The sequence below is a fragment of the Chiloscyllium plagiosum genome, chromosome 33 (genome assembly GCF_004010195.1).
Source record: "Chiloscyllium plagiosum isolate BGI_BamShark_2017 chromosome 33, ASM401019v2, whole genome shotgun sequence".
NCBI lineage: Eukaryota > Metazoa > Chordata > Chondrichthyes > Orectolobiformes > Hemiscylliidae > Chiloscyllium > Chiloscyllium plagiosum.
In genome coordinates this window covers 28,269,883-28,295,691 of record NC_057742.1, presented here as the reverse complement: position 1 = coordinate 28,295,691, position 25,809 = coordinate 28,269,883, and the positions used below count along the sequence as shown (strand labels likewise).

Genomic DNA, 25,809 nt, shown 5'->3' with positions numbered 1-25,809 from the left:
AACAGTTTCAACATCCTTTGATATTCATATCAGGTCCATTTTAATTCAGCTATAAAAATCACACCAGTTTTGAAAAAGTTACTCAAATCGCAGAAAACAAACTTACTTTTCAGGACCAGAAATTGCTATGGTGTGTTAAAATTCTTTGTAAGTAAACAGGACGTGCTGAATCCACTAAACCAGAGGGGAACATTGCTAACTGTAGCTTCCAGTCCACTGAGACTTCTACTTCATCTCAGCTATAGGACTAACTGCTTAGTGAAAGCTGTGTAACATCAAATGCATGTTGAAAAAGTGAGAAAAAGAAACAGAAATCAATTGGTCATTACACCATTATATATAATTTTCTTGTAATTAACTAACAGCATCACAGTCTGCTTCTAGACCAGCTATCATGTTGGCACGCAGGAAAAACCTTGTAGCCCTGAGATGACAAAAAGATGAGCACATCTTCAAAGAGAAGCAGAACCTGTAAGATGTTCTGTACGTCTTCAGATTCTGTCAGATGATTTATTCCGTGCTTAACTTAGAAAATACAAAAATGAACCTTGCCAATACAAAAAAAAAGCCTACCTGAATATTTTTTTCACACTCCGTTTGTTGATGAAGGACAAGTTCACTTTCGAGCACAAATTTTTTCCCACATTTATCACATATCTGCATTCGGCTATGAGTGACATTCATGTGCTTTTCAAGATACCAACGATTATTGAAGACTCTGGGGCATTTCTCACAGGTCAGATGCTGTTTTTCTTCAGTTGGTTTTTCTTTCTGGGTTGGAACTTTGGGGCTTTTTTTTCTTTTTTTCTTAGGCATATTAATCTTTGCACTTTCCCTTGAAGGAATTGCTTCTGCTCTCCCCATTTTGCCAGTTTCCTTGGCTTTTCTGTTTTTAATGTAGTCTTCAATTTCTTCATCATCTTCAGTATCAATATCATCATCAAGCTCAACATCATCCTCTTCATTATCCCCATCGCTGGAGTCCATCCTTGCAGTTTTTTCAGACTGTGAAGACACACCTTCTGTCCCTTTTGACACGTTTAAAGTTTGATTGTTAAGGTTTACCTCAACTATGATTTGTTCTTGGTTATAAGATTCTTGATCATCTGAGTCATTAGAGTCTTCTGCATCTCCTTCCATTCTACGATTATCTTTGTCTTGCTTGCTTTCCTCATAATACGTTTGATCTCTTGCTTTCAAATGTCGTTTTGCCATTGTATCCTCCACTTTCACCAAGTAAGATTTATTTCCTTCCCTTGGATAAATCTTGGTGGATAAATCAAGTTCTCTATCAGCATTGCAATAAAACGGAGGAGAGATTTGAGAACACGGTTTTCCCTCATGGGCCATTCCAGAAACATGCAAAGCACAACTGTTAAATAAATTCTTGCAAGTGTTGGCAATATGACTCATCTGAAGGCCCCCAACTATATTTACCCTCTTCTGTACATTACTTGCAATCACATTAAGCCTAGATGCATAAGTGAAGCATAGTATCAGATTGAAACTTTGCAATGTTAGGGTTTCATTAAGGAGATCAAATTGCTGCAGCCACTTGGTCTGCGTGAGGAGTAATAGAAAGCAACTATAAGCAGTCAACGTTTGTTTGATAGCAATAAACAATTGCTTCTGTTTTATCACAATGATGTTGTCGTCACAGAAGTGAGGCTCAAGCGTGCATTGCTCTCTTTGTTCATCAAGCATGTGCAAAGGCAAGTGGCATTCTCCAACAGGGTGTTTTCCAAATGGTTGAGAGAACTCCTTTCAATCATTAGCTGTAAGAAGGAGAAACAAAAATCTTATTAGCTCTAAATCACAAAGCTTGGTATTACATTTACACATTTGATAAAAAATCAAAAATGTGCAAGTCAATCAATAACAAAAGTTCAGCATGCCTCTTTTAAAGATATATAACTGAAATCTTCAGCTTGATCAAAATTACAAAACCTTTCCTGCAATTCAGTTTTAGTTATTTATAATAATTTGTAACATAATACCCATTGGTCTGTAAATAGTGTATCATTAGATTAGATTACTTAGTGTGGAAACAGGCCCTTCGGCCCAATAAGACCACACCGACCGGCCGAAGCGCAACCCACCCATACCCCTAACCTAAAACTACAGGCAATTTAGCATGGCCAATTCACCTGGCCCGCACATCTTTGGACCGTGGGAGGAAACCGGAGCACCCGGAGGAAACCCGCGCAGACACGGGGAGAATGTGCAAACTCCACACAGTGAGTCGCCTGAGGTGGGAACTGAACCCGGGTCTCTGGTGCTGTGAGGCAGCTGTGTTAACCACTGTGCCACCGTGCCACCCAGTCTCTGAAATATCCCATTTAACACTGATTAAAGTAAGTAATCCGCCAGAGTGTTAAGTCAAGAGAATATAAATTCCTTGGGTACATAAGAAGCATATTATTGATTTAGATATTCTTTAGCATTATAAAAACATTCATTTTATTCTGCTAAAAATCTAGATCCCAATGACTCATTGAGTACCGGAGAACATATTTCTCTTGGTCCTGAAAAATCTGCTTCAAGAATACCTGGAAGCAAAAAGTGTCCAAAAACACTTGCGCAAAAATTAAAGCTAGCTGGTTCATGCTGTAACAATGCAGTTGCAATACAGAATGCAGAATACAGAAAAGTAACAAACTGTATCTGGTTCAACTCAACAAACTAGGTGAGAACTCTTATCTAGTTTGAGAGCAATTCCTTGACCAGAGTCAAACTGGATCACTTAGAATTTAAGCAAAAGACTAGGCAATTGACTATCAGCAATCATTTACAGGTGCATGCTCCATGGCAACATGTCTGTCAGAGTCCACGTGCAAGATAATTGATACTTTCTTCACAATGCATGAAATTTTGTTATCCCTCAACTTAGGTATTTCTTGCAAATTGTCATGGTGCTTCAACAAAATGTGCTTTTCTTCAGCAATACCCAAAGCTATTTGAACTACAATTAAGCTCACAGAACTCATTGATCAGCTTTTGATGTTATAACAACTTCACTGCATCATCCTTTAGCATTCAGCAAATCATTCACTTAACATAAAGAAGAAAAATGGCAGATAATTGACAGCCAAGTCCTACTTTTCAGAGGAATGAGGGAGCAACCTTTACTATAAGAATATGGAAATCACCGTACACAACTTTATTTCTGGAACAGAATTTCATACTTGAGCATTGCCTTTGGTGGCTGGAGGAGGTGGAATTGTGTCATTAACATCAAGTGCTGTTGCTGAGATCTGTGGGACCTCGGTTAATTGCATTTGCTATGCACTATAGGTTTTTGAGCACAGTATATTACTGATATTTATGATGTCAATTCCGGCTTTGCAATGAGTTGCACACGTGGATTGGATTTCTGTACTGACATTGTAAAGCTTTATTGGTTAAGTTTATTGTTTGTTCAAAATTGCAGAACTTTGTGCATTTATTCTATTTTCTACTGTCTACTTTAAAAGTAAAAGTTACTGGTCCCGAGCCAGACTGAAATATAAATTTGATGACCAGGTCTGGGATTATAACACTCTTCATAACTCCATAGTCAAAAGCATCAGGGCTTAATTGAAACAAGGATCCAAAGGGGACTTTTGACCCTGTGAATGCTGAAAAGGGGGTTTCCTTAAGTGGAGGATGTAGAGCTAGGAGTCATACTTTAAAAATAATGGATTATCCATTTAAGACAGAGATAGGAAACACATTTTCCCCCACTCAGAGGGTTTAGCTTCTTTGGAATTCCCTTCAGCCGAGCACAGGCTGATAACCAAGTTTGGTACCCATGGGGATGGCCTCAACCAGGACCTTGGGTTCACATCACACTACAGGCAAGCCCATTGCACTATGCACGTACTCATATACACACCCTCTCACAGACTTAAAAACTCTTTTACACTCTCACACACCCTTTCAGACACTCATAACCCTACCCCCCGCAAAGGTTGTGGGGTGAATTTGTACTTGCAGAATTATATTTTACTTCGCTCAAAAACTGCATGAATCCATGTAAGATTTGGGCGGCACGGTGGCACAGTGGTTAGCACTGCTGCCTCACAGCGCCTGAGACCCGGGTTCAATTCCCGCCTCAGGTGACTGACTGTGTGGAGTTTGCACGTTCTCCCCGTGTCTGCGTGGGTTTCCTCCGGGTGCTCCGGTTTCCTCCCACAGTCCAAAAGATGTGCAGGGTCAGGTGAATTGGCCATGCTAAATTGCCCGTAGTGTTAGGTAAGGGGTAAATGTAGGGGTATGGGTGGGTTTCGCTTCGGCGGGTCGGTGTGGACTTGTTGGGCCGAAGGGCCTGTTTCTACACTGTAATGTAATGTAATCTAATCTAATCTAATTGTACAATACCATATTTTAGATTAGAATCAGACTGACCATTGGCACAGACAGCCTCACGCAGAGTTAACACCTTCAATACCTTATCTGGGCCAACATGACACCAATTGTTAAAGTGCACTTGAGAATGTAACTTTTAAAACTGGTTTTGTGATTTACATATCAAAGAACTGAAACCAACGTAGTCATTCTAAAAGATGAGACTTGACAAACAATCCAGGTCTTTTTCAATATGTAATTTCAGTTACATCACACTGTAAACTTTTGCTATAAATGCTGTGTCTTACAATCTTATTCTCCACAATCACCTGAAGGTGCAGCACTCCTAAAACTAGTGCTTCCAAATAAGCTTTTTGGACTATAACCTGGTGTTGTGTGATTTTAACTGTCTGGAAAGGGTGTGCAATCAAACTTCAAGTACACTGGACAAATGAATGACAATGAGAAGAGAGACAGTTCATACAGGACTGAAAATGTTATATCTGAATGCACGCACTAGAAAGGAATAAATGAGCTTCTGGTGCAGATCGAAATCGGCAAGTATGACGTGCGGTCATCACGGAGGCATGGCTGCAAGGGGATCAAGACTAGGAGCTAACTATTAAAGGACATACATCCTATTGAAAAGCGAGGCAAGTGGGCAGAGGGGGTGGGGTTGCCTTATTAATAGGAAATGAAAATAAATCAATGGTAAGAAATGAAGTAGGGTCAGATGGTGTAAAATCGGTGTGGGTAGAATTGAGGAACCATAAAAAAGGTTTAAAAACAAACATACTTTGAGTTGTGTATAGGCCTCCAAATAGTAGTCAGGAGCTGGGGTGCAAGATACACCAGGAGCTAGAAAAGATCAGTAGGAAAGTCAAAGTTACAGTAGTCATGGGGGATTTCAATATGCAGGTAGACTGGGAAAATCAGGTTGGTAGTGGTTCGTAAGAAAAAGGCATTGTGGAATGTCTACAAGATGGCTTTTTGGAGCAGCTTTTGGTGGAGCACACTAGGGAACAGGTAATACTGGATTTAGTTTTGTTCAATGAGGCAGACTTGATAAGCAAGCTTAAGGTGAAGGTACCCTTAAGGAAGCAGTTATCATAACATGATCGAATTTACTCTGCAATTTGAGAGCAAGAGCGAGAGCAAGAATGAGAGAGAATAGAACCAGAGGTAACAGTATTTCAGCTGAATAAAGACAACTACAGAGACAGAAGGGAGGAGCTGGGTAGAACTGACTGGGAGAGGAGCCTAGCAAGAAAGACAATGGAACAAAAGGCAGGAGTTTCTGGGTGTAATTCAGGAGACACAGCAGAGATTCGTCCCAACGAGAGAGCAGCATGGTACAGGGAGAATGAGGCAACCATGGCTGACTAGGGAAGTTGGGGATAGCATAAAAGCAAAGGAGAAAGCATGTAACAGTGGGAAACCAGAGGATTGGGGAGTTTACAAAGATCAACAGAGGGCAATATAAAAAAAAGGGAGAAATTTAAATATTATGGTAAGCTGGCCAGTAATAAAAGACTAAGGGTTTCTTTAGATATCTAAAGAGGCAAAAGAGAGGCATAAGTAGACATTGGGCTGCTGGAAAATGACGCAGGAGAGAAAATAGTGGGGAAAAAGAAATAGTTGAGGATCTGAATAATTAATGTGTGTCAGTCTTTACAGTGGAAGACAGGAATAATATCCCAAAAATTCAACAGTGAGAGGCCAGAGATGAGTATGGTGGCAAACACAAAGGAGACAGTGCTAGAAAAACTGAATGGCCTGAAGGTGGACAAATCACCTGGACCAGATAGAACTCTGGGACTAAGGAGTCTAAGGAAGATAGCTGAAGAGATAGTGGAGGCGTCAGTGGTAATCTTTCAGGAAGCACTTGAATCAGGAAGGGTCCCAGAAGAAAATCGCTAACGTAACACCCATGTTTAAAAAAAGGGAGTAAGGCAAAAGACGGAAAATTACAGACCAATTAGCCTAACCTCTGTCGTGGGTAAGATCCAGGAATCCATCGTGAAGGATCAGAAGCATATGGTAAAAGAGTAGAGTCAGCCTGACGAATTTCCTAGAGTTCCTTGAGCAAGTAATGAGTATGTTAGACCAAGGAGAACCAATGGATTTTATCTATCTGGATTTCAAGGCGGCCTCTGACAAGGTGCCGCACAAGAGGCTATTGAGTAAGGCAGGGGCCCATGGTTTTGGAGGAAGGTACTAGCATGGATAGAAGCTTGGCTGTCTGGCAGAGAGCAGAGAGTGGGTTAAAATGGTCCGTCTCAGGTTGGCAGCCAGTAACAAGTGGTGTTCTGCAAGGCTCAGTGTTGGACCACAACTTTTCACTTGATACATTAACAATCAAGATGAAGGAACTGAGGGTATCCTGGCTACGTTTGCAGACAGCACAAAGATAGGCAGAGGGACAGGTAGCATCGCGGAGGCAGGGAGGCTGCAGAAGCATTGGACAGCTTAGGAGAGTGGGCAAAGAAGTGGCAGATGGAGTACAACGTGGGAAAGTGAGGTCATGCACCTTGGTAGGAAGAATAGAGGCATGGATTATCTTCTAAAATGGGGAGAAAATTTAGAAGTCTGAAGTGCAAAGAGCCTTGGGAGTTCTAGTCCAGCATTCTCTCAAGGTAAACTTGCAGGTTAAGTCAGTAGTTAGGAAGGCAAATGCAATGAGGGCATTTCTTTTGAGAGGACTTGAATGCAAAAGCAGGGATGTACTTCTGAAACTATAAAAGACTCTGGTTGGGCCACATTTGGAGTACTGTGCGCAGTTTTGGGTCCCACATCTCAGGAAGGATGTACTGGCTCTGGGGGGTGTTCGGAGGTGCACGAGAATAGTCCCAGGAATGAACAGCTTAAAATATGGAGGAACATTTGGGGGACTCTGGGTCTATATTCAATGGAATTTAGAAGGATGAGGGGGATCTAATTGAAACTTCCAGAATACTGAATGGCCTTGTCAGAGTGGACGGTGGGAAGATGTCTATTGGTAGGAGAGACTCAGACCCGAACGCATGGCCTTAGAGTAAAAGGGATGATCTTTTAGAACAGAGAAAAGGAGAAACTTTGTCAGGCAGAGAGTGGCGAATCTATGGAATTCACCATCACAGAAAGTTGTGGAGGCCAGGTCATTGAGGGCAGCACAGTGGCTGAGTGGTTAGCACTGCTGCCTCACAGCACCAGGGATCCAGGTTCGATTCCAGCCTCAGGCAACTGTCTGTGTGGAGTTTGCACGTTCTCCCAGTGTCTGTGTGGGTTTCCTCCAGGTGCTCTGGTTTCCTCCCACAATCCAAAGATGTGGAAGTCAGGTGAATTGGCCATGCCAAATTGCCCATGGTGTTAGGTGCGTTAGTCAAGGGGGAATGGGTCTGGGTGGATTACTCTTTGGAGGGTCAGAGTGGACTTGCTGGTCTGAAGGGCCTGTTTCCATACTGTAGGAAATCTAAGCTATATAAGGAGATAGATAGGTTCTTGAGCATCAAGGGTTACAGGGTTAAAGCGGGAGACTGAAGTTGAAAATCTTATCAGCCATGACTGAATGGCGAGCAGACTATGGACTAAATGGCCTAATTTCAGCTCCTACGTCTTATGGTATTATGCTAACATTAGGCTCAATCACAAGCATTGTTCACTTCCTAAATCAAACAAACTTTAATTGTTTGTTAACTGTAAATTCAGGATATTTCAACCAACAAGAGACTAAGCAGCAGATTGTGGGCCCTGATTACGTTATTTCAAAATGCCTGACCTTTCCTTCCTGAAAGCCAATTAGGAGTCATGATTCAAATCTCAACCCCGCACTAGATAAACTGGATCATGGTCACAAGAAACAATATTTGACAAATATAGGATTTATAAATTGAATTACAATACTCAATATTAAAACTTCACTCTTGCTTCAATCCTTCCAAATCTAACAAAATTCCATTCAATGTATTTTTTAAAAAAGATCATTTGTGGGATGTGGGCATCACTGGCTGACCAGTATTTATTGCCAATCCCTAGTTGCCCTTGAGAGAGAGCTGCCCACTTGAACTGCTGCAGGTCACCTGCTATGGATTGACCCACAATGCCATTAGGGAGGGAATTCAAGGATTGTGATTCAGTGACAGTGAAGGAATGCGATATATTTCCAAGTCAGGATGGTGAATGGCTTGGAGGTAAACTTTTAGATGGGCGATGTTCCCATGTATCTACTGCCCTTGTCCTTCTAGCTGGAAATGGTCATGTGTTTGGAAAGTGCTGCCTGAGGATCTTTGGTGAATTTCTGCAAGTGCAGCTAGTACACACTGCTGCTCCTGAGTGTCGATGTTGAAGAGAGTGAATGCATGTGGATGTGGTTCCAAACAAGCGGGCTGCTTTGTCCTGGATGGTGTCAGATTCTTGAACATTGTTGGGGATGCACTCATTCAGGCAAGGAGGAGTGTATTTCATCATACACCTGATTTGTGCCTTGTAGATGGTGGACAGGCTTTGGGGATTCGGAAGACTAGTTACTCCCTGCAGTATTCCTAGCTTCTGACCTACTCTTGTAGCCACTATTTTTATGTGATGAATCCAGTTGAGTTTTTAGTCAATGATAAACCCCAGGATGTTACTAGTGGAGGATTCTGTATTGGTAACAACATCAAATGCTAAGGGGCAGTGGTCAGATGGTCATTTATCAATTATGGTCACAACCTGATATTTGTGTGGCACAAATGTTACTTGCCACTTATCCAGGCTTAGGCTGACATTGTCCAGGTCTTCTTACATTTGAACATAAGACTCCTCAGATACTGAAGCAGTCTGAATGGTGCTGAACATTGGCAAACATCCCCACTTTTGACCTTACGATGGAGTGAAGGTAATGGATTAAATTGCTGAATTAGTGCTTCAGAGATCTTCTGGAGCTGAGATGACTGACCCCCAACAACCATAAACATCTTATGTCACATATGGCTCCCAACAGCAGAGAGTTTGCCCCTGACATCTATTGGATTCCAGTTTTGCTAGGGTTTCTTGATGCCACATTCAGTCAAATGCAGCTTTGGTGTCAAGGGCTGTCACTCTCACCTCACCTCTGGAATTCTGCTCTTTTGTAGCCACTATTTTGGACAAAAGCTGAAATGAGGTCAAGAGCTGAGTAGCCCTGGCAGAATCCAAACTGGGAACTGATCAAATTATTGCTGAGCAGATACTGCTTTATAGCACTGTTGATGACATCTTCCATCACTTGACTGATGATAGCTAATTACTGCCCCAATCTATTCTCCATGTTGAACTTGTCCTGCTTTTTATGTTCAATTTTCCACATTGTCAGGTGGATACTGGTGTTTTAACTGTAATGGAACAGCTTGGCTAGGGGAGTAGCAAGTGCTGAAGCACAAGTCTTCAGTCCTATTGCCAGAATTTTGTCAGGGCCCAAAACCTTTGGGGTATACAGTGCCTCCAATGATTTTTTGACATCATGTGAAGTGAATCAAAATAGCTGAAGATTGGTATCTATAAAGCTCGGGACCACTGTAGGAGGCAGAAATAGATCATCCACTCAGCACATCTGGCTGAAAGCTTCATCTTTATCTTTTGCACTGATGTGCTGGGCTCTTCCATTGTTAAGGATGGGATATTTGTGGAGCTAGGTAAAAGCCCTTCATCAGGAAGGGCTTTTGCCCGAAATGTCGATTCACCAGAGACCCGGGTTCAGTTCCCACCTCAGGCGACTGACTGTGTGGAGTTTGCACGTTCTCCCCGTGTCTGCGTGGGTTTCCTCCGGGTGCTCCGGCTTCCTCCCACATCACAAAGATGTGCAGGGTCAGGTGAATTGGCCATACTAAATTGCCTGTAGTGTTAGGTAAGGGGTAAATGTAGGGGTATGGGTGGGTTTCGCTTTGGCGGGTCGGTGTGGACTTGTTGGGCCGAAGGGTCTGTTTCTACACTGTAATCTAATCTAATCTAATCTAATCTAATCTAATCTAGGTCAGATTTATTGAGCTGGAGGCCAACCGGCAGACACTACAGTTAATTAGGGAGGGAGAAACTTACTTAACCCTTCATTTCAGGAGATTGTTCTTAGGTGTGAGTGTCTTCTGCTTTGGACAGTGGTCAGGAACAGGAAGGTCGGACTACAGATGAGGCAGGCAAGGGGAACCGGAAGGCAGGAACCCGAGCCTTTGCAATATGCCAACTGGTCTGACATTCTCAGCTCAGCTTTAACTTCACACCTTTAAATGCATTGCCTGAGCTGAGAGTTCACTTTTTTTTAAATATAAAGCCTTATGTTATCTCAGAAATGTGACTTGAAAAGGAGTTCTGGGATTTACATATTAATGAATTGAAACCTGCAACCCATTCTAAAAATTGAAAGACTTAACAACAATCTAGGTTTGTTCAATATATCATATCAGTTGCATAACATTATGATCTTGTGTTATAAATTCTGTGTCTTATGATCCTGCCCCACTGGCTATCTGATGAAGGAGCAGCGCTCCAAAAGCTAGTACTTCAAAATAAATCTGTTGGTCTATAATCTGGTGTTGAGAGTTTTAACTTTGTCCACCCCAATCCAACACTGGCACCTCCTCATCATCTGAATGATAGTGAGAGTTCCACAGTGGATTAGCTCATTGGCAATGGCACCATGATATAGGGAGCCTTTAAAGATTGAGGAGCGAGGAGGAATGTAGCAGTAGCAGGAGACAGTACAATGAAGGGAAATTGACACTGATTATGCAGTTTATTTGCAGTGAAAAGCGCAAGTCCAGACAGCTGAGTGTCTGTCGGGTGCCAGGGCTTGGGATACCTGCTCTGGGCTGGAGAAGTAACCCTGCAGTGGGAACGGTATAATAAACAAATACACATGTTTATCAGATGACTGTCGTGCTATGTGTGCAGATTTTAGTCAGCTATTTCATGTTTTTCCCCTGGAAAATCAATATTAGCTTTAAAAATGCATATCTCAGTTAATTTTGAAACTTTAAGTTAGACTAACAAAAATAATCACAGCTAGAAATGTATTTTCTAATCTCAACTAGACCACCAATTGGGTTGTATGGATCATGTTACCAATTATGAATTTATGACACTTTAGTGCAGCACATTAGGATAGGAGTAAAGGAATATGATGTAGGTGATAAATTTTAGGGGTCATGTGAAATTACCATGCTATTGGATCTCTAAGTGCTAGTGGTTATCTTGCTAAGACAGGAGGGAAACATGCACATCACTGGTGAATTTGGAACGATGACAACTGACTTGAGGCTTTCAAGCAAGACATTTTTAAAAAAAAAAGTTTGTCCAATCCACTGTTGGTAGCGAAACCAAAAAAGTGACTTGTAACAAATGGAAGCAGTTCTTTTATTTCACTGCTCAGTTGTTTAGGGTGAATTTTTAATAACAGACCAATAACAAAAGCCTAGCCCAAGCTAATGCAACCCGAGTACTCCTCCAATACTGTTTGTTTCCACTTCTGCATCACCACTTAATTCCCTTCACGATTTTCCCTTTCCAGTGGTACAGTGAGATACTCTTGAGATAGACTCTCACTCCACTTAGCATGGTCAAGGCGTAGTAATTAAATGAAAAGTCAAATCCAGTTTAGAAAACTTTTATGGACTAATCTCAGTACATTCAAAATTGAAAATACATTTTCGTATGAGAGAGAACATGGTAGGTATATATATCTATGCAGACAACATTCTTTCCTCAGCAGATTAATCAAAGAACCAAATGACTGGTATCAGTCACAAAAAAAGTGTAAAGACACATTATTAATGAATAATAAACATCCATTCTATTTCCTCAGAAAATAGTTACATCTTTATCTGATCTTTATGCTAACACTTCACATAAATTCAAGCTATCGTAAACGTTTATTTAAAAGTGGATTCTGAGATTGTTGTGGTAGTTTTCCATTAATAGAAAGTAGAGTTACAACAGTAACATATGGTACACGGCATGATAGCCAAGTATGATCTATTCCTTGAAATCGTATAAAGTCTCATCAGTAATGAATTGGAGATGGATTAGGACTAAGTAGGACTAAGGACCTACACAAACATCTAGCCGAACTCTCAGGTACAGGGTTTTAGTTATATGTTTCAACCATTTGTAGTTTAAAAAAAGATTTAAGCATTCAATAGATAGCACTGTCACATGAATTTTAGAAATAGAAAATGTAAACCCTTTCTCTAGAAACCCAATTCTCTGATCTGAATTCCAAATTGAGAATTAAATGTTACAGCCTCAGTTACACTCACCATTTTCTAAATATTCTCTATGTAAAGCTGCTCCTTTTTAAAACTTCTGCTGCTTACACAAGGTTATATGCCAATTAAATTAAAACTAGTCATTTTCTCATCAATACTGGTGTAATACACTACTTTTGTAGTTTATAAACTGGACTCTAAAAAAATTGGTTTTGGTGCACAACATGTGTATCATTAAAACTGCCAGTAAGTTCAACAGAATTATCGTGCGATTTGGATCAGTTTGACACGGTTAACTCAAATGATATATTCTTCGAATGTTGGTGTCTATTTCCTGACAACAAAAAAAATCAGGGAGAAATTCAAACTAAAATATTCTTCTAATCATGGCTTCAAATAAATCCTTCAAAATGAAATCCAATAGAACAAAAACATCAGAAGTTATATTGGGTTTATTCTCAGATCATGCATTAATTTTTAAATATACAGTTGTTTGCAGATATGTTTACGCATTACAATATTTGCATACAATAAAATTTTAAAGCTATTTTAGTAATATGCTTTAAAAGAATGTCTAATTAAGATTTCATGATTAAAAAATGCACTGGAGATACAGTTAAGTTACCAGAAACATTTTACACAATTTGCAGTAATTCTGAAAAACTATTTTAATTATACTGTGATTTCACTGTATAACAAATGTTTTATACAATTGCAAAAAACAAAAAAACAAATTGCTGGAAAAGCTCAGCAGGTCTGGCAGCATCTCTAGAAAGCAATCAGAGTTAATGTTTTGGGTTGAGTGGAAGCTGCGGAAGGGTCACTCGAACCGAAACATTAACTTTGATTTCTTTTACAGATGCTGCCAGACCTGCTGAGCATTTCCAGCAATTTCTGTTCTTGTTTCGGATTTACAAAAGCCACAGTTCTTTCAGCTTATATGCTTTATGCAAATTGCTATATATTTCATGGGATCAAGTACAAGAAAAAAATTTCATCTGTAGCAGCAAGTCAACAAGTAAATATTATGAAAGCAAATTAAAATATTTCAAATGTACATCTTTAAGACTTCAAATAGAAATATGCATCAATGCATGGCTTCAGACAATTTTCAATGGGAGGTGAATAGAAGTTCATTCATCTTTGGAAGCTACTGTTATTATATCACACGTCGCATATTAGTCATTCTAAAACTCACAATTCAAGTAGCTTTCTTTAAAGGACAAATAAGCACAATAAGAAAATAAGCTTCTTAAAACTCCAGTATCAATATAGTTTCCATTTTTACTGTATTTAAACCAAAACAAACCTCAACTCCAGACAAGTGTGTGGCACCTTGGCTAGGGCTTGGCAGTATTAGTTTGACTGCAAGTTGCTAGAATCTTACAGAGACTAAAAACCATCAAATCACTGAAAGGACCACCCCAAAAAAAAAAAAGGGGGGGGGGGGGGGTTACACAGTACCATGCTTCCTCAGTAGAATTCAAACAGGTAGAAGTTTAATAAATATTGTACTAAAAAAAAAGTTATGACACTATGAATAGTCATTCCTTTAGTCCTGGTTCTGCTCTGGACTAAATATATCATCACAAGGAATTGAGGATGATGAGCTGCAGATATTTTCTCCCATGGTCTTTGACAACATGAAACAGAATGCAAGATACCAACTGTGCTAGCTAGCCCCAATTTCTTGGCAGATAGTTGCATAATACTCACGGTACTGAAGGAAGAGTTTCCCCCTTTGAGTCCATGTCATTTGTACAAGTTTGTCATTTATTCATTGCACTCGGATTATTATTTTTCCCCCTACAGGCAATAGGACAGTTAATTTTTGTATTTCCTTATTACTTTGCTGAACCCAATTTATTGAATTACCATTTCACATAATTATGATGAGAAAAGTTGGAAAAAACTAATAATATCTCACCATTAAGATGCTCAAGAAAACAACAAAATTATGGCTGGCAAAATGACTGTGCACAGCAATTCTATCACAGTCTGAAGAGTAATAACATCATAAAGAACACTGATCTCATTAAAATGCTGCTGATAATTTGAACACATTTACTAATGCCGGTCCATGAGCCACAAACCCAAATTTCTCAATCATGAATTCAGCATGGCCAATTATATCCATCTCTACGCAGCTGGCAAGTTTGCAACATATGCTCAGTACCAATACATCTTGATGAAAATTGGGCTGGATGAAATGGTTATGCATTTAAAATGAGAGAAGACTAGACAAGTAATCCTCATAAATGACAACATTACACAAGCCAGTTATTTGCCATAAACATGCAGGATCTCCCTACTTACTGGTCCAATAACATCATTTCCTCTTAAAATAAGAAGTGGTTAGGAGTTTGATACAAATTCACACTGTCCATCGGACTTCAATAATTTATTAATTCACAATAGCAACACTTGATTAAGTTAGCAGTTTTTCTCAATTACCACAATTTGGATACAAATAAAACTTTGTTATGCTAGGACTATTTTCTTCTGTTTTGCAGGAATTTCTATCTTCCAATTTTCCTTTAATAATAATAATACAACAGCACAGTTTTGCATTATCTCTGCATCACATGATAGGAAGAGGGTAGCCTTCCATTGTAAATCAGCAAATTACCTTGGTCAGATGTTAGAAAGAGTAGATTATTTTTGATTAATGAGGTATAACATTTTGTCTGCGATAGATAATGGTCTTATTTGCAAGATGGCCTTTCATAAAGAGCCTGGTTAACTGCTTCACTTTAATACATTGTATATACACTTGAATTGAAGTTGAGACTAAAGATATTAACATAATTTGAGAGAATCTCTTGTAGAATTGCTAAAATAATCAACTTTGAAATGGATAAGAGGTCAAAATACTCATTTTGATATGGAAGTAAAAATCACATGAACAGTAAAATACCAGAAGTAGTATTTATTACAGCTGTTAAAGAACATTTTTCCCTGTAACACAGTTATCACATTCTTGTTTAGAATCTGATTACACATTCAATTAGTTAACCTACAAAATAACTGTTTAAAGACCTTCTCTACAAGAGCTGTTCATGGTTAGTACAGGAACTGTAGTACAAAACAAGAGCAATTCTTGTATAATACATATTATACACCTAGACTTGGATTATTTTCTTCTTTAAAAAGGATCTGCCTCAATTATATACACAAGTGGCAAATGCTTAACCAGGAAGTTCAAACAATGGCGCACCACTAGGCTTCACATCTAGTGGGAAAAGTGGAATGCAAACTCTGCTAAGTTACCAGTTATTAGGTAGGGATGTAGGATAGAGACACATTTATGATCTATAATTCAGCAATTCATGCCCTATCAAATGTTGGAATGGAATCAAATTTGTTTTAAAGTCACACAATTCAATACTTCAAACATGGCTCAAACTTGACAAAGATTTTTGGATTCCTTCATGTTCAATGTTGCAGTATATCAATTTTTCTAATCATAAAATTTATTGCTTGAAATAACAATTTTACAGAATTTTTTGAGCAAACCCAAGTACCTCAACATTTTCTTTAGTATTTTGGGAATAGAAACATAGAAGACAAAATTTAGATATTATGAAATACCATTTTTATTCTTGCTTCAGGATTCTACACTGCTGCTTCTTGCCTTTTTTAAAAAAAAAAACTGGTGTTAATTTTTGGGAAGGATTTTAGCTTACAACTAAGATTTTACCAGCAACATTATACAAACTGATTTTCTGACCGCATTTCATTACACCTATGGTTCCTCTGCTTACTTTGCTGCTTTTGACAAATCTATTTTTGCCTGGACCGCTGTTGGCCTCAGGATCTTACTGACCTCCATGATTGTAATCTCTGCAGAAAGCAGTGACATGGGCCATCTGAATCCTTGTTCCTATTTGTGTCCTTAGCTTTTAGCGAATATAGTGTGACATTTATACTATGCTGATCTAAACCTAACCTGCTCCAGCTGGTCATTCCCTGCTTTAGATCATGCTCCCAACTACCTTTCTTTTCTTCTCCTCTACTTGCTTCCAATTACTGGCAAATTCACTTGTTTCAGAACTCCTGGACCCTTCACTTAAGTTGCTTCAGATATGTGACTTTATCCATCATGGTCTTCCTGGGCTTTATTGCTCTCATTCCTTGGATTTTGCTCCAGCTGCTTCTCCCTCTTCTACTCTAGTATTGGGTCAGTTGTATATATTATGAAATCACCAAAGATCACACTCTAATTACCTTATTTTATATTGAACTATCTCTGGTAGCCTGACTTCTTATACAATTACCTTTTACACTGCCTCTAAAATTTGAAATTTGAAACTGGACTCAAATGCTCCAAGCTGGTGTTGACAAGTAAACTTCATTATAATCACTAACTCTGACTTTAGCTTTAAACTAATGAACATTCTCTCCTCCATATCCGACATTTACAATAAGGTAATATTTGCATCATCTATAACTACAGGTGAGGTGCCTGATGACTGGAGGGAGGCTAATGTACTTTTAAGAAGGATTGCAAGGAGAAATTGGGGAACCATAGACTTCAGCTGTGGGCAAATTGTAGGTGGTGATTCTAAAAGATAGGATTTATAGAGAGTTAGAGGGAGAAAAATTGATAAGGGATAGTCAGCATAGTTTTTTTTGCAAGGAAAATAGTGTCATAAATTTGATTCAGTTTTCAAGACTAGAGGGCATATTTTTAAAGGTGAGAGGAGAGGGATTTTAAAAAAGACAAGGGGCAATTTTATTTTATACAGAGGATGGTTCATGTGTGGAATGAATTTCTCACCACCTGAGGAAGTGGTGGATGTGCCAGAGATAAAATGTTTAAAAGACATTTAGAATAAGTACATGAATAAGAAAAGGTTTGAAGGGATATGGGCCAGGACCAGGCAGGACTAGTTTAGTTTGGGATTATGTTCAGCATGGACTGTTTGGACCGAAGTGTCTGTTTCCATGCTGTACAATTCTATGATATGGGCAAGAGAAAAATTGAGCGTGCCATGGAATTTAAATACTATATATCCATTGATGTCTACATTGTCACTTCAGACCAGAGCCCAATAAATCAACTTTCCTTCTCCCCCCCCCCCCACCTTCATGTAACTCAGTCACATTAGATTTTATTTTTCCTCAGAAGTACTTCACCCTGCAATCCATATTTCAACTCTTCAATTTCCTCTGCTTTCATATCCATCTGTCACTTTACTGAGCTCAAATCCCACAGTTACTCAAATGTACTTCTCAACATTCTCCAAAAGCCCCCATACAAGTTTGTTTCCTTATAACCATTAACTTCAACAATTCCATCTCCCTCTCAACTCTCAGCTGCTGTGGGTAATCTCACCAAACTGCTTAACATTCTGCTCATTCATCCATTGTTGCCCCCCAGCAGCTTATCCCAGATCACACTGCTGCCATCACCACATCTTCTTCCACCATGTTCACTCACATTGAAATCATTGTAATCCATGACTTTAGGACATTAAAAAGTTTTATTCATGGATGGCAACATCTTGCCTTTTAATCAACCCTCCCCGAAATGGAAGAACTAGCTTTAGGAGCACTGCACCTTCATCACGGGTCACAACCACCTGATGAAGGATCAGCGCTCTGAAAGCTAGTGCTTCCAATTAAACTTGTTGGACTATAACCTGGTGTTGTGATTTTTAAACTTTGTACACCCCAGTCCAACACTGGTATCTCCAAATCATCCCTGAAATGGCAAGCCTTTCCCTACCTCAATCCATTTGCTGTTGAAACCCTCATCTATACTAAATATCATTTCCAGACTTTACTCTCCTGAATGACCTCAGTTTGCAATCTCTAAACTTCAGCTTCAAGATTTTGCTGCTCCTAGGCTAAAGTACAAACCCAACTCACCAATCCCTGCGTCTACTAATATGTTGGCTGCTAGTCCACAGTGTCTCCAATTTACAATTTTAATAATTGTATTAAAATCCCTCCATAGCCTCCCCTTTTCCTTTTGCTAATCCCCTCCAGTCTTACAATGCTATCGTACATTCTCCAATCCTTTAATCCAATCGTCAGTAGCCATGCCTTCAGCCAACTAAACTTCTAAGCTCTGGAATTTCATCCTTAAACCTTTTCCTCATTAAAACCTATTTGACCTAAGTCACCCCTAATCATAGCTCCTTCTTTGATTCTGTATCAATTTTTTCTGATTACATATCTGTGAACTACCTTAAGATGTTCATCTTTGTTAAAAGACATAGCCAATTTAGTTAGTGTAATGTATGCTTCTTTCTTCTGAACTGAATTTCTGTAACCTCAAACCATATCCTGATGATCAGACATAATTCTGTATTTAATGTGTTACTCATCTCAGCAGACAAAATATTTGCATTACAATTACTCATTTCCCTTTATTAAATTAAAAAGGAGAGATGTTAGAAAACACTTCTACACAGAGCAGTGGAGGTTTAGAACACTCTTCCTCAAACAGCGGTCAATGCTAATTCAATTGTTATATTTAACTTGGAGATAAAAATTGCTTTTATTAAGCAAGAGTATCAAGGGATATGGGTCCAAAGCAAGCTTATGGAATTCGGCCACAGATCAGCCATGATCTGGTTTGGATGATTGTACAAGCTTGAGGAGCCGAATGGTCTACTTCAGCTCTGTGTTCCTTTAAATACAGGTATTAAAAAAGGAATAGAGTAACTTAAATCTCATAACATTTAACTACTTTATGTCGCTAATGTAAAGCTGAAATATCTAATATGCAAACAGTGTACTATAAATGCCTCTTTAGTATCGATTTCACAACCTATAAAATTACATTTTATCAATTGAGGAATGCAAGATAATCTGCATACAAATATATGTTGAAGAACTTTTATATGCCAAGATTTGCTGCTCCATGTTTTCAGTACCATTAGTTATTGCATTGCTCCCCAATACAAAATTAAACCCCCTCCAAATTTTAGCCCTAATTCCTGCTGTCATGCATCCTTAAACATGCCTCTTCCAAGATTCATGCCCGATTCTCCCTTAAATCTTAATTACTCCAACGGTTTTCAATGACTCATAAGCTACTCTAAACAAATGCAGCAATTGCAACAGTTGTTGTCCTGCATTATCCAGTCTCTCTCTGTAGACTTAGACAATCAACAAGCCATCCACTATCACTGTTCAATCCAATGGAACGGTTCTCCTTGTGAGTCAGACCACTGATGGTGTTCATTTCCACCCCTGCAAAGAGAGTTATGGAATCGCCTAAAGACCAGAGTCAGCCCCTCTTCGTCATCTACACATTCCCACTTTACAACATTATCCATAGATAAAGTTAGCTTCCACACGTACTACACATTCATGACACCCAACAGTCCCTCTCACTAATTCTCATAACAATGCTAAGAGAAGATCTAGGTAGAGTGTAACATTGGGGCTGCAGGGATTAAAGTTTAACTGTAGAAAATGTGATGTGATAAGTGCAATGGAAGCATATGGAAGTCAATTAAAAATAACAGGTGAGGGTCATATTGCTTCAAGAGTTAACAGTTAGAAAGGTAGGATCAACAACAGCAGGTGGGCTCAGCTGGAGATATGGTGTGTACACTGCATGCAATAATGACAGCCCAGAAAGTCATTTTGGAGTTAAAGCCAAGTTAAACTAATTCAGTGAAGTATGAAAAGCTGTAAAATCCATTATCAGATCAAAAGGAAAATTGTAAAGAAGACATTCTTAAAACTAGAAGTCAGATTAGTAACTGCTCAAAGCATGCTGCATTGTCATGGAGATGACTAAAGTTTAAGGTGGTTTGCTGGTTTCAATTTTTTTTTTAAGTGTGTTTGTTGAGAGAAGTTATTGCATTGCAGAGTTAGCAGAGTGCTGAAGCTGAAGAAATGACTCTAGGCAGAAGGGGACAGCATGCTCCTTTTCTTCCCTTTTGATCTTCCATTTATTCCAATATTTAAAAACTTTTGGTTCATCAAGCCAAATGAGATTAATGAGCCAGCTCTTATAACAGCCATTATGCTGCTGGTCCAATATCCAACCTGTGCGCAATAATTTCAGTTTGAAAGGCCAGAGTGATCAACTTTGATTCAGTACCTTAATACTGGCCTAAATTCCCTGTTCAGTCACCACTTTAGTCAGAGCTGGATTACTTTCATTCTCAAACTCAAATTGAGCTGGCCTTGTATGTGAATCACAGAATTAGCATGCATACAGCAAGACATTAGAAAGGCAAATGGAATTTGAGCCTTCACTGAAAGCACGAAGTACTGATGTAGTGAAACTTTGCTATAATTGTATAAGGTATTCGTGAGACCACTCCTAGAGGACAGCACACAATATGACTCTTTTGTTGGGGAGCTGCACACAAGCACTGGAAATAATTCAGAAATGGATTACTAGGCGAACTCCTTGGACATCTTTGTTGCCTCATGAGAAAAGGTCAACAAGTTGGGCCTAAAGTCATTGGAGCTTAGAAGAAGGGCTGACATTTTTGAAACACAGGTAGGGTTCTCATTTTAGGGGGGTGGGAGCAAGAGTGACAGTGAGAAGAGGAATTTTCTTCCCCAAACAGTAGTGGAGGCTAAGTCACTGAAGATATTTTGAATCAGATTCTAAAAACCAGCTCATGCTGGTAGGACCATCTACTTTTGTTCCAACAAGGAGGAACAGATAAAAGCAGAACAATATTAAAGTAGTGTTTATACTGCACAAACTGCCACATTTATATATAAAACTAGAACAAACACAAAAATGTAACTTAATTGATTTGTTCAGCAGTTTTGTGCTGAAGCTGTTGTGACCCAAAATGACTAATTAATGAACTAAAGTCATCATTTCTAGTTGATTAATATTTTTCATTATAATTCTATAAACTGATTTAGACAGTTTTTTTTAATCTATAAAAATGTCAGGGTTATGGGCAAAGACTTGGCAAATGGAGTATAATGGGGAAAAATCTGAAATTGTTCATTTAGGAAAGTTAGTAGAGTTTTAATAATGACATTCAATTCCCTTTGCAAGTAATGTAATGTAGAGATGTTATGCTTCAGTTATACAGGACATTGGTGAGACCACATTTGAAGTGCTATGGTCAGTATTGGTTTCCTTATTTAAGGAACGATGCAAGTGAGTTGGAACCAAGTCAGAGAAGATTTACCAGACTAATACCAAGAATTGACAGGGGCTCTTATGAGGATAGGTTGGGTAAACCAGGCTTGTTTCTGGAGTTTAGATTAGAAAGATGCAACTTAATTGAAGTGTTTAAGATCCTGAAATGCCACGACATGGTGCACATGGAGAGGATATTTCCTTGTAGAAGGTGTTATCATTTAAAACAAAGTTGAAAAATTTATTCTGAGGTTTGAGGTTTTGGAAATCCCTTCTACAAAAAGCAGAGTCTTTGAATATTTTTAAGTCAGAGGCAGATAAATTCTTACTAAGCAAGGATATGAAAGATTCTTGGGGGTCAGTGAGAATGTGAAGTTCAGGTTAGCCATAACCTCATTGAATGGCAGAGAATTGGCGGGGACAATTGGTGCAGAAGGCAGAAGAGTAGACGCAAAGTCATGCAGCCAAAGTTTTTTTTGGGGGGGAAAAAAAAAAAAAAGGTGTCCCCCAATTTCTTCCGATTGATTTGTGTATCAGCCTTATATCCTTCAAACTTTGCAGATAACCTACTTTCACCTTCACAACATAATTGACTTGGACCTCACTACTTCATTCTACTGCAGATGGATGTTGTAGCCAAGCCTTTGTAACACTCAGGTCTGACTACGTTCTAACGTTCCACTGGCCAATTTTCCATCCACCGTACTGGAGTTAATCCAAAAGTCTGCAGCTCATCTTGTACCACATCAGCTTTTGCTCATGCATCCTCAAACCAAATTGTTTCTTAAGCAAGAGGCAGAAAGCCTATAATCCTTTATTTAAAAATCATGTTCATGAGTTTAATTCTTCTCCATTATTTCAACCCTTTTCTTTCATCCTTACTCTGTTTGGTGCTATAGTCCAATCATGTTCTCCATATTCAGAAACCAGTTTGTTTGTATGTAAATACATTTTTCACCTCACCATCAGTTCTCACTGCAACCACTTGGGCTTACTACTTTGAAATTTTTTCCTTAAGCCTTCCATCTCTCCACTGTTCTCTCCTACAACTGATAAGCAGGGACAATATTGTTGGAGAGTATAACTTTGACTAAACTATTACTCATCTCACCTTGCTGCGTGGTCATCAATTCTGTTTCTTACACCTGCAGATATGCCAAAGCATTTTACATCAAAAAGATGCCAGATAAAAAAAAAGTTTCTAATTTATCCATTCCACTGGATCATGTACAAATTTTAAAGAGATCAGCAGTGAAAGCCAGGATTCTAGTCAACAGTCAGTAACAACAGTTGCATTTAAGTATCTTAGTACTAAACAAACAGATTAACAGTTGACAGGAACACACTGTATTTCTCCAACACTGATATATAAATGGCAGTTGTCCCGTGGCCTCTCATTGCTGACTTTAATCTCAGCTTGGACCAAGCCTGCAGAGCTGTCTGATTTAAACAAAAACAAATCTGATATTTACAAACTTTATCAATGGTAGGAGTCAGAACTAGTTGAGGAAAACAAATGGCATTTAAATATCTGCATTCTGGAACAGACGGGGTTAAGAACTACAATGGTATGTTAGGGGGAGGCCTCAGCCTAATGGTATTATTGCTGGACTGTTGATCCAGAGACCTAGGTCACGTTCTGGGGACCCAGGTTAAAATCCTGCCATGGCAGATGTTGGAATTTGAATTCAACAAAAGTCTGGAATTAGGAGTCTAACGATGACCATGAATCCATTGTTGATTGTTGGAAAAGACCACCTGGTTCACTCCTGTCCTTCAGGGAAGTAAACTACCATCCTTACCGGATCTGGCCTACATGTGACTCAAGACTCTCAGCAATGTGGTTGACTCTTCCCAGCCCTCTGGGCAATTAGGGATGGGTAATAAATGCAGAACTAGCCAGTGACGTCCTCATCCCAAGAACAAAAAAAATTCCAGTAGAAATAAACAGAAACAGACAAACAAATTGCAAGACCCATTCGTGATGAAACGGTGTTCAACAAATGTGAACACTTTTCCCCTTTTTGAGTTAAAGGGTAGGTACTTAAAAGATAAAAAAAACTAAATTAATTTTGTTTATTGTACAAATGCCTGATTACTTCTACAATTAGAAGAGGTCCACAAAAAAAAAACTGACTCAAAAGGCATTAAGACGTTTGAGTAGAGCAAAGAAACAATATCGATGGTTCTGAAACTGTGGACAACCCCAAAGGAAAATAACTGGAATTAATGCTCGAAGGTTGCCAAAGGAATAATTGTCAATAATCAACAGAATGTGAAATGGCATTTTTTTTTACTCCAAGTCAATAGTCATTTCAGAACTCAGTTTTGATCAGTTACTATGACTCTGCCTTACTGCAAATCAGATGAACTGTGGCAATTTAACACCTTTTCAGTTAACCTATTGAGGGAAAATAAAAGATTGAAGTCCCGTTATATCAGAATCCCTGACACTTGTAGCAGAAATAGTGACAAATTTGGTTTAAATTCCTAACTTTCCAACTCAAATCCTTAGGAATGTCAAGTGACATATATCACCTAGTTTAATCAAGTGCTACAAATAGGAAATTTAAGACACTATTTTTGGGACTATTTATTTATTGTAAACTTGAGTAATGAAGGATTCATGTGACCTGATCCAAATTCTTAGGACAAGCAGCTTGCATGGCTTAGTTGCTAAACGGTGTACAGCTCAAACTTATCTAAGTCTCACTGGAAGGTGTTCGGAATATCTATTCAACTCCAAAAAAAACGGAGTTGGGAATTTGTAAGATAGAAACACATTAAATACAAGGCCTATTTAATTCACTTTACCACACAGAAGGGCTTTGAGAGAAGAACTCAAAATAATATCTGCTCACAGCATTTCCTTTAAGATACCCTGAACCTCAAATAAGCCAGTATGCAAGAAGCTGAGAGAAGAAAAAAAAAGAGGGCAGAGAGATAGTATACCTAGTTTCCATTGTTCACCACTTTGAGAGTGAGTGGGACCTTGCACTCAAACTAAAGAAACCAAGTTTGTGAGGAATTAAACAAGACTGGAAAATTAGCCAAACTTTAGAAGGAGATCTCCAGGGTAATTCTCACCATAAATGTCAATTGAAGGATTAGACATTATCTGATTGGAAAAGAAAGCAAACGGAGAACAGCTTTGGATTGGTTTTGGGAGGATGTAAGTGCTTCCAAAAGTAAGGTACAAACGTGAAGGGGATTTTTCAGTCCGTCAGTCAGTCATAGAAATGTACAGCACATTTTAAAAAAGGTTAAATTGTGGGTTTTCAAGAGCATAAAACTTACCTACTAAATAGCCAATTTTTGAGTAAAAGTCTTAATTTGAAACTTTGCATAATTCCTTTCATTAAAAATTAATATTTTCATTAAGTTATGGTTTCTGTAAGAATTGTAAAATGAGAACAATTTATATGACATTATATGAATGCATACTTTATTGACAACTTGCATTTGTGCAGCATCTTTAACACAAAGAAAAATGCTCTAAGATTTTAGAAGATTTGTAGCTCAGATTGTGGTTCCAGTTATAAGTTTGCTCGCTGAGCTGGTAGATTGATTCTGACATTTTGTCAACATGCTAGGTATCATCAGTGAGCCTCCATTGACGCGCTGGCGTTATGTCCCACTTTCTATTTGTTTGTCATGGTCTGTTGTGGTGGGTGAGATCACTTCATGTTCTTTTTCTGAGAGGCTGATAAATGTGGTCCAACTCAGTGCATTTATTGATGGAGTTCTGGTTTGAATGCCAGGCCTCTAGGAATTCTCCTGCTTGCCTTTGCTTAGCCTGTCCTAGGACGGACGTATTGTCCCACGTCAGAGATGTACAGCACGGAAACAGACCCTTCAGTCCAACTCTTCCATGCTGACGAGATATCCCAACCAAATCTAGTCCCACCTATTGGCACCCAACCCATATCCCCTCCAAACCCTTCCTATTCATATACCCATCCAGATGCCTTTTAAATGTTATAATTGTACTAGCCTCCACTACTTCCTCTGGCAGCCCATTCGACACATGCACAACCCTCTATGAGCCCTTCTTCAGCAATGAGGAAAATATGCCAAGCAGGCGAGGATAAAAGGTAGGAGGAGGGGCATTGGAAATGCGATAGGTGGAAGGAGGTTAAGATGAGGGTGATAGGCCGGAGTGGGGGTGGGGGCGGAGAGGTCAGGAAGAAGATTGCAGGTTAGGAA

At 39.0% G+C, this 25,809-nt stretch overlaps 1 protein-coding gene across 5 annotated transcripts in view; it reads right to left on the bottom strand.

Moving 5' to 3' along the window:
• The window catches only part of LOC122539965 (zinc finger protein 652-like), a 63,056-nt gene that overhangs the window by 28,705 nt on the left and 8,542 nt on the right, over nucleotides 1-25,809 (bottom strand). For all 5 annotated transcript variants that reach the window (XM_043675195.1, XM_043675198.1, XM_043675197.1 and 2 more), the window contains one exon: nucleotides 574-1,775. In XM_043675195.1, coding sequence (XP_043531130.1) covers nucleotides 574-1,704 — 1,131 coding nt within the window. In that variant the 5' untranslated portion in view covers nucleotides 1,705-1,775. The remainder of the gene's footprint in view (nucleotides 1-573; nucleotides 1,776-25,809) is intronic.